At 41.8% G+C, this 9,657-nt stretch overlaps 1 protein-coding gene across 1 annotated transcript; it reads left to right on the top strand.

Annotated features, from left to right (window-relative positions):
* The first annotated feature begins 158 nt into the window (after positions 1 to 158).
* LOC133013569 (IgGFc-binding protein-like) lies at positions 159 to 9,633 on the top strand. The gene is made up of 16 exons (XM_061080548.1): positions 159 to 406; positions 1,053 to 1,171; positions 1,815 to 2,011; positions 2,239 to 2,377; positions 2,706 to 2,888; positions 2,993 to 3,138; positions 3,315 to 3,658; positions 4,360 to 4,583; positions 4,869 to 5,010; positions 5,390 to 5,726; positions 6,136 to 6,252; positions 6,578 to 6,679; positions 6,791 to 6,986; positions 7,441 to 7,704; positions 8,159 to 8,301; positions 8,910 to 9,633. Exons 1-16 carry the CDS (start codon positions 210 to 212, stop codon positions 9,111 to 9,113), a joined length of 3,054 nt encoding a protein of 1,017 aa, XP_060936531.1. The 5' UTR covers positions 159 to 209; the 3' UTR covers positions 9,114 to 9,633.
* Positions 9,634 to 9,657: the final 24 nt, after the last annotated feature.

The following is a 9,657-nucleotide window of genomic DNA, read 5'->3' on the forward strand; positions in this document are numbered from 1 at the left end:
CATTGGTTGACGGAAAAGTGCGAGCTTATCAAAATGGCATCAGCATCATCATCGAGACCGACTTTGATCTGAAGCTGACCTATGACTGTATGGCAGGCGTGTTCTTGCAAATCCCATCCACCTATCACAGCTCACCAGTCGGTCTCTGTGGCAACTATAATGGCAAAGTTTCTGATGACCTGGGATCAGCAGAAAAGAAGCCAGCAGATATGGTGGCAGCTTGGGTAGAGATGAGTGACGGAACGCCCTGTGAGACAGGCTGTGGTGCCAGTTCTTGCCCTGGTCCTGATGAAGAGAAGGTCCCAGAAGCCAAAAAGGCCTGCGACATCATCAAAGCCCAAAACGGTCCATTTGCAGGGTGCCATTCCACAGTGCCCCCAACCCCCGACTACGATGCTTGTGTCAGGTCAGGATATACCTTATATCAAGGAGATACAAATATGTTATCTTATTTATGGTCTATAGTCTGAAGTCTTTTCCACTGCACAACCTCTGCAACCTATAGACTGCAGCTTCCTATGACCAAAATGTCCACAGTTCTTCCATTTATTTAACTTTTTTGTTGTGTTTGGTATACGACTAAGGTATGCAGTAGGACAGACAAAAACAGAAGAATTGGCACAAATGTAGTTCTAGATTCTCTTGAGATTCCAGGCCCCTGAAAGGTCTGGCAAAATCTGGTAAATGGTTCAATAGGGAATTTCAGTTTATTTCAGTTTGGTCCAGATAAAGATATTTCCATAAATCTAGAACTATGAAATATTTAATAAAATAAGTTATTATTTATATAATTTAACAAATGGACTTTTTCATTTCAAAGTGTATTTTCTTTATTATTTAATCCTGAACACATTCAATCTTGCTTGAAATTTGGACCAGCTGTAATAACATACACAGTAGACAATCATGACTTGTTCAACAAAGTTGTTTGTTTGTTTGTTTTTGTAATGAATAAATTGTAATAAAATGCAACAGCTCTTAAGAAAACTGGATTTTCTGTGTGACGACCATATTTGGTGTTTCCTGTAATTGAATTACTTTTTTTTTTGCAGGGAGATGTCCACAGGCGAAGGGGGCATGCACGTCCTGTGCCGTCACATCCAGAGTTATGTCACTGCCTGTCAACTAGCTGGCACAAAGATAAGCAAATGGAGGAGCAAGGACTTCTGTCGTGAGTCTGATCTGACTGACTGATATTTGTCTTTATTTATATGTAAACAAATGTTTTACATTCCCCTGCAATTATTGCAATTATGCAAAAGTGTTGCTTGTTTATTTACAATTACTTGCAGAAGTCTATTTTGGACTGCCCTCATTCTGCAGTAACGTCACAAATTTCCCCCGTTGTGGGACATACAAAGGATTATCATGTATTATCTTATCTTATCTTAAGAATATGTGACAACACATTTAGCTGACCCGAGATATCCAGCAAATTCTAAGACTATAGGGCAGAAGAAAAAATTATCTCGAGGTCTCTGTCTCAATGAGACTCCATCTGAGTCCAGCACCACAGCTGTGGCATCTACACCCTGCAGACGGAACAACTCGCAGCATGGTGAAACGGCTGTAGCCCAGCTTACTTTCTGTAGATTGCTTGTCTCACATTAAAAAAACAGAAAATGTGTGACATTTTTTCAATAGTGCAGATTCTGGGTTCTGTTCCTGATTGTGATTAAATGGGCCAAACTAAAACCAGCAAGTTGTGATTTTCTAAAGACCAAAATCTGAAAAGTTACCATTATAAAAGTATTCATTTTACACTATAGAAAACATCTTATTCCTGCATCTCCTGGCCTTGTTTGTCCTTGCAGCTGTGACATGTCCAACAAGAAGTCACTATGAGCTGTGCTCCTCTGCCTGCTCCTCCACCTGCTTCTCTCTGGAACAGCCAGAGCCCTGCCCAGTGTGCCAGGAGGGCTGCCAGTGTGACGAGGGCCTCATGTCTGATGGAGTCCGCTGTGTCCCTGTGGAGGAATGTGGCTGTGTAGTGGATGGACTTTACTATCAGGTAACTATCGGCATTTACGTAATCGTCATCGTACTGGTCAATATTAGTCTGGACCAACATTGCTCTTGAACGGAAAATCCACAGAACAGCAGAAATACGTCATGAAATAATGAAAGGCAATCAATGATTTCTGCTAAAAGCATACTTCAATCTTACTATGGCAATATTACATTATATATGTATGAGTGTGTGTAAATGTGTTCTAAAACTTAACTGATTCTTTTCAGTCGGGTAAATCTGAATATCAGGAGGACTGTTCAGAGCTCTGTCTCTGTCAGTCTGGACAATTCAGCTGCAGCTCAACAAGTTGCCAGGAGGGGAAGGAGTGTCGCAATGTGAATGGAACAATTGGCTGCTACCCCACAGGTCATATACTTACTGCCAGAAAATGTTATTTAAATGTTAGCTTACCTTGTCCAAACTGTACCTTTACATTTTTTCTGCCTTTGTGCAGAAATTAGTCCTTATGCATAATTTGTACCGTGCTTCTACTAATGGGATTTCCCATTGTTTTATTATTTAGAGCTTTGTAGAGCAACTTAACTGCATGTGGAAATCTGACCGTATGTGTGTGTGTGTGTGTGTGTGTGTGTGTGTGTGTGTGTGTGTGTGTGTGTGTGTGTGTGTGTGTGTGTGTGTGTGTGTGTGTGTGTGTGTGTGTGTGTGTGTGTGTGTGTGTGTGTGTGTTTTCTAGACCCCTGTGCTGAGATTAAGTGCAGGGTGAAGGAGCACTGTGAGGTATCAGAAGGCCAAGCAGGCTGCTTCCCTGATTTTAAGGCCTCATGCTCGGCCTTCGGTGACCCACACTACATCACATTTGATGGATGGAGTTATTCATTCCAGGGAACCTGCACCTATGTCCTCGTCAACACTACAGGTTCGTAAATACCTGCTATGAGGCATTTAATTTAATCTACAAATCAGCCCAAACTCACATTCACATATGCCTAACATTCACATGAATTATTCTGACCAACTCAGGTCTCGATCCATCCCTGCCAGAGGTAACTGTGACCACCAAGAACGAGTTGCGTGGGAACTCTAAATACTCCTATGTGCGTTTACTCACTGTGGAGATGATGGGCCACATTATATCCATCCCAAATAATAACAAAGGCAACATGTTGGTGGGTCTTTCTTCAAATTATATATGTTGATTAAAACTGCCTCAACTATTTCACTTTTCTGAACTGATCTGTTTGTTTCACAACAAGTTTATAATTTCATTCAATATTTTAATTAATGGAAAATAGCTAAACTTCACATTTTAGAATGGCTCACTGTCACTTCCTTCTCTTTTAAGGTGGACGGCATCAAGACAGAACTTCCTGTTATTCTTGAAGACGGCAGCCTCTCCATAATACAGTCTGGAATCAGAGGAATAATCCAGAGTGATATTGGCGTTGAAGTCACTTTTGATTGGTCCACACTTATCATGGTATCCCTAAGCAGCAGTTACTATGGTAACGTCGTTGGACTCTGTGGAAACTTTAATGGCAAAAAGGAGGATGAGCTGACGGCGGCCAGAGTCACGGCTGTTAATGTGACCGACTGGGCCAAGACATTGAGTGTCGCTGATGGTGACCCATTCTGTTACCATTACTGCAAAGGGGTGTGTCCTCAGTGCTCTGAGGAGGACCGTGTCAGGTAATGTTGACTATTATATTAACAAAGATATTTAACTGATTCTAATTATATAATGAAAATAGTTGGAGGGTTGCTGTATAATCTGAATTCCATTGGTTTAACAGTGTGTATTTCGGCCCTTGTGGTTCCAGATACAACAGAGCACATGCCTGAACAGACCCACTCACACCCAGCAGTGATGTTGTGTGCTCACATATAAAACCGGCTTGAAATGTTCAATGCTTACATTTTCTATTACATGTTAGACACAGAAAGAGTTTTCTCAAAAATGGATCAAGTTAATAAGGGCTGAATGTTAATTTCAGGGATACAGATAATTTAAGATAGGCAGAATAACAGGGGAAGGTAGGGAGGACCACAAGTGTTACAGAAACCATAATAAAGCAATTCATGAATTATAGAATAATTCTACAGTAAAAACAGGCATTGATAAATGTTTTAACAATTCATTTATAAACAATAACTACATAAATTGCAAAGTAGATTGGAACATTTAATGGCCAATAATATAAATATACAATTATTAATCAAGGATAAATAATTCAAATTAAAGAGCGGTTCGTCAACAAGTACTATTAATACATTAATTCAAAAGCGAATAAAGCAATATAAAAGAACTATTTGAAAATTCAGTTTCATGCATTGCAGTCAGGCATCAACTCAATCGATCAACATCTTTTCCTTTGTTCCGTCCCCTCCAGGTTCACTGGTCCAAAGTACTGCGGCATTCTGAGTGATAAGCAGGGGCCTTTCTCTGGCTGTCACAATAAAGTGCCAGTAGCAGAGTTTGTGTCTGACTGTTTGTATGACGTCTGCATCAACAAAGGACGACCTGAAGTGTTGTGTAACGCCTTGAACGGTTACTTCACAGAGTGCCAGGAAGCTGGAGCATCCATTAAACAGTGGAGACAACTGGCCAGCTGTTGTGAGTTACATACAGACAGACACTTATTTAGATCTGCCATAGTGCACCCTCTTGTCAGATAACTTCATAGTGGTGTCAGTGTCTAAATTCAAGTTCTGAGGGTAATTACGTATGTGAATGTGTATTCCAAGGTTGATCGAGGTAGAACTCAGATTTTCAGTTTCGAGACATAAAGGCAGGTGATTTATTTGCCGACTATACCCCTGTACTGTTCAGCAGTAGCTTCTTCCATACCCCACCCCCTGCCCTCTGTCTGTTGTGCATAACACTTGTCTGTGCCTCCAGCTGTTAAATGTCCGGCCCACAGCCACTACGAGGTGTGTGGTTCAGCCTGTCCACCCAGCTGTGGTCCTCAGCAAGTGGTGTGCCCCCAGAAATGTGTGGAAGGCTGCTCCTGTGACCCTGGATATGTCCGCAGTGGAACTAAGTCAGTACATTTTCACCCATGTATATTATTCATGTAACAATTGTCTTCCTTTCACATCATCTTCCTGCGATCAGATGAGCATCATTTTGTTTTCTCTTCATCTCATTTAGTAAATTGAATTCTGTAAGTTTTGATTGTACATTTTGCTGCGTCTCAATTCAGGGGGTGCATCATTCAGAGGGTGTGGTCTACCCGGCCCATGACATGACAAGAAAGTTTTAATACAGTACACATGTTTTTTAGCATGTGTACCCTCAGATGTTTGGTTGAGTTCAAGCATTTGGCGTCTCGTCGCTTGGTGACATCATTACCTCTTGACATCTTGGCAACAACTGTAACAGTGTATACCTGCTGACTGGGGCGGCTTTTTTTTTGTCAGGTGTGTTGTCAAGGAGACGGGCTGTGGCTGTAACTATCTTGACAAGTACTACCAGCCAGGGGTGGTGTTCTGGGCTGACTCACAGTGTGAGGAGAGGTGTGTGTGTGATGCAACAACACAAAAGGTGCAATGTAAGAAGACTAAGTGTCCTTCCGGGGAGAAATGCGGCATTGTGGAGGGAGTGCAAGACTGTTATCCAGTCAGCTTTCAAACTTGCTCCGCACATGGAGATCACCACTTCAACACCTTCGATGGACGCACGTTCGATTTCAGGGGCGACTGTGTCTTCAAGTTGGCAAGTGTGTGTGGAGACACGAAAGGTCTGCGGCCCTTCGAGGTGAGCTGACGGTAGAACAACACAGAACAGTAATGTAGCAGGTGATGTTGTCCAGCCAGAAACCGCTTGTCTTCTGCACAAAGAATATATACACACCACATTATTAAATCCAATGTGAATGTGTGTTATCATTACTTAAGGTACATTTTGCTGAAAATAGTTTTGTGCTGTCACTTCAGTGATATGTTAGTCAAGGCCTTTTACTTCAGTCAGTCAGTGAGCCGAAAAACAAAGAAGAATCTCATCCTGCACCTGTAAACAACTAAGAATTCATCCCGATGCCATTATCTGATCTATGTGTCTCCTTTATGCCTCCACTGTCCTGTCTACTATCCCTTATTTCCTCGTGCTGTTCCATTGACTTCCTTCCACCTGTCTTCTTCTCTCCTCTTCTTTTGGGGAACTGAAGGTCAACCTGGGGAACAACCACCGTGGCAAAAAAAGAGCGTCATATGCTAAAGTGGTGACCGTCAAAGTCTATGGTGTCACATACACACTTTCACAGGACCACCCAGGTGGAGTACTGGTGAGAGACATGCACACACACACACACACACACACACAAATAATCATCCAGATAACGTACTCTTTATCATTTGTAGCCCCGATCCATATAATTTCTCTAAAATCTACCAAGAGTTACTCAGAATATCTGTATGTGTTGTTAAACAGCTTGGCTAAAACATTATCTTAATTTCTATTTATGTTAAATAATGGTAAGTGGTCTGTATTCATATTGCTTTGTTCTAGTCTTGATCACTACTCAAAGTCCTATACACTTCAGTTTTTTGCCTCATCTGTCTTAGTGGACGACAGGACTAATCTTTTCTCATTTTTCCTATTTTCCACAGGTGGACGGGGTTGAACAGTCTCTACCGTTCTCACTCAATCAATCACTGATCCAAGTTTATCACAGATACAGACACACTGTCATTGAGACAGACTTTCTTGAGGTACAACACACACAGCTACACCATGCCATGACTGTAATGCAATAATGCCAATATGTTGTTGAACTGTACACAACTTACAAAACTTTTTCTTTATCTCCTACATTGTTTTAGGTCTCCTTTGACTTTGCGAGTGCAGTGAGGGTGGAGCTGGCTACCAGTTATCAAGGTGCAACCTGTGGTCTTTGCGGAAACTTTAACAATGACCCTGCTGATGACCTGATGCTGCCCAATGGGAACATGGCTTCCAACGCCAATGAGTTTGGAGTGAGCCAATGGCTGGCCAACGTGAAAGGCTGCTCTCTTGAGTGTAAGCAGCCGATGCAGTTTAATTCATCTTCCCTACTGGACCTTGCATCATAACTCCCTTTTAGATATGCACCTTTTTACATAGATGAGTCTCACGTCTAGAGTCTGTCCATTTTGGGTGAAATCCTAAGCTGGACCTTATGACATTTTTGTGACACTTACGCTCAAAAAAACGAAACGTTCTGTGAATCACCGTAAATGAGCCCTCTCACATCACAGCCTAAAAGAGCCAGATTAGTTTGTAATGAGTTAGGACTTCTTATAGTGTGGGATACCTGCGACTGCTGTGGCTCAGGAGGTAGAGTGCTTTTACGTCACATCTAACATAAGCTTCTACACAGAGATTTAGAACATTCAGACATATTGTCATTCACAGTACATTCACTTTTAGTCATATGTGGGCGAACAAGTGTCTAATACTTTTGTTAATAATGTTGATGGTTTTCTGCTCCCAGGTAAAGACTGTGCTCCCCCCTTTGCCCCTGACTACAAACCACCCAGCTACACATCAGCCTGCAAGGTCATAACAGCAGAGGATGGGCCCCTGGCGGACTTTGTAGGCCGCATAGATTCCAGGCAGTTCCATGACGACTGCATACGTGACATGGTGTTTAATAAGGGGAAAAAGGGGTCAGAATGTGACATCATCAGTGACTCTGTGGAGGAGTGTCAGAGAAAAGGCGGGCCCGTGAAGCCATGGAGGACGAAGAAGCTGTGTTGTAAGTATGATGCTTGTGTGTTTATAAGACGGTCTGGTCCTCTCTTCTCTATGAATCCATCCATTTGTTACATATATGTTTGAGGAATGATCCCCCTGCTGTCAAGGTGCATGGATATTTACTTAAGACATTCTAGTCTACCTAGCCAGGCCCTATGGTTTACCTATAAAACACTTGTGCTGGTCCTGGAATTCATTGATTGGAAGCTGACAGCCATATGGAGAGTGGAGACAGTCTCTCATAGATGTGGTGTTGCACTCATTTAATCTAGTTGAGTAATGACTGAAAATGGAAACCTTAAGGGAGAAGTTCAAACCCTCATTACCTGACCAGTCACTGTGAGTGTCATAAAAAGTATCAATCATATGTGTATTTCTCTGTGTGCGTGTGTGTGTGTGTGTGTGTGTGTGTGTGTGTGTGTGTGTGTGTGTGTGTGTGTGTTTGTGTGTGTCAGGGATGCAGTGTCCAGACAACAGCAAGTACAGTGTAACAGCTCCTGGCTGTCCACGCAGCTGCTCCTCTCGGTCTTCTCCACAGAATTGTAAAGCCAAACCCAGTGAGGGTTGTGTGTGTAACCCTGGTTTCCTGCTCAGTAAGGTAATCCTCAACACTACCTGCCCTCCTCAACTAACATACAGCTTTATTCTTGCTTCTACTTTCTGTGAACTTCGTCACTGTTCTAAAGCTGTTTTAAAGTCCTGTCACAAATGTGAGGAATCTAACTCTAACGGACAAATAATAAATCCCTGTATTTTTAGATCTAGCATAATTTGTGTAAAAATCACGAGTTTTTGAAATCCAAATTTCGTGAAACTAAGGAAGAGGTGATCATGTGTGCTTTGTTCTCAGTGGGAGCTGAGCCATCTTGTTAGAAGATGTGAAGACTCGTTTTTGGAAGTTAAACAGAGTGATCAAATTTGTTCAGTAACTACATCAGTAGTACATTCGGTTTACTACAAAGTAAAGGTCATTTACAGTCATAAACTATTTAATACATTAAAATGATCATGCAGGTCCTTGGTATTTCTTGTTAGCCTGACATGGAAAGGCTTGATTCTGAGGGACACTTATTGCCTTAGAGCTATAGTGTTTACACCGGAAAACATTTATTCCAACGTTGTATTCAGTGTACATGTAAGTGCTTTAGTGAGTATTGTCAGTCAGAAAGATGTAACTGCTGGTTAATGATGACTCTGACCCTCTAGGATCGCTGTGTGCCAAAGGCTAAGTGCGGCTGCTTCTTCGAGGGTCAGTACGTTAAGTCTGGACTGACATTCTACGCAGACTCTGACTGCCAGCGCCGATGTGTGTGTCACGGAGGGGTGATGACCTGTAAGATCAAACCCTGCAATAAGAACAAAAAATGTGAAGTGAGGAAGGGAGTGAGGAGTTGTGAGAAAAAGGGATAGAACAGGACACAAACACATATTCTGTTAATTGTGTATGCAATCAATTCTAATCAGATGTTCTTCTGTGGTGACTGTCCATTTCTAAGGTCTCCTCCTTATCGATTCGTAAATCAAACATAATTTACTCCAGGTTACATAATGTACCCTATATAACCTACTATGTACACTAAGGTATATACAACTAATCATGAGAAGTTCAAACGAATGCGGCCTGATACTACAGCCGTGCAATAACAACTCTCTATATGGGGTTTTTAATCATATTTTAGTGGGAACAGAGAGACATTCATTTTGTTGAATGGACCTTTTTGAAGCTGTTGAGCTGAACTGCATGATACTGTACTGACATTATTCAAAACAGGCTAAATAACACAAACAGCTCCCTGTGTAACCGCAACACACACCTACTGGAAAAATGGAACTGCTGTCACTACTCTCCTGTAAATGTGGAGGATTATATTAATGATTGTCCTTCTGCTTGTTCCTCTCACATATATAATAAACTCTACATTGCATTTCAGTTTTGGCTAATGCAGTATCTGTT

Source organism: Limanda limanda, chromosome 11, assembly GCF_963576545.1.
Source record: "Limanda limanda chromosome 11, fLimLim1.1, whole genome shotgun sequence".
Taxonomy (NCBI): domain Eukaryota; kingdom Metazoa; phylum Chordata; class Actinopteri; order Pleuronectiformes; family Pleuronectidae; genus Limanda; species Limanda limanda.

Bases quoted from the DNA above. Each gene is read 5' to 3' on its own strand.
- LOC133013569 (XM_061080548.1), top strand. From the start codon at position 210: ATGGTGGCAGCTTGGGTAGAGATGAGTGACGGAACGCCCTGTGAGACA. The intron at 1,172-1,814 runs GTGAGTCTGATC...TTGTCCTTGCAG, and splicing joins GAGGAGCAAGGACTTCTGTC to CTGTGACATGTCCAACAAGA. The intron at 3,139-3,314 runs GTGGGTCTTTCT...TTCTCTTTTAAG, and splicing joins ATAACAAAGGCAACATGTTG to GTGGACGGCATCAAGACAGA.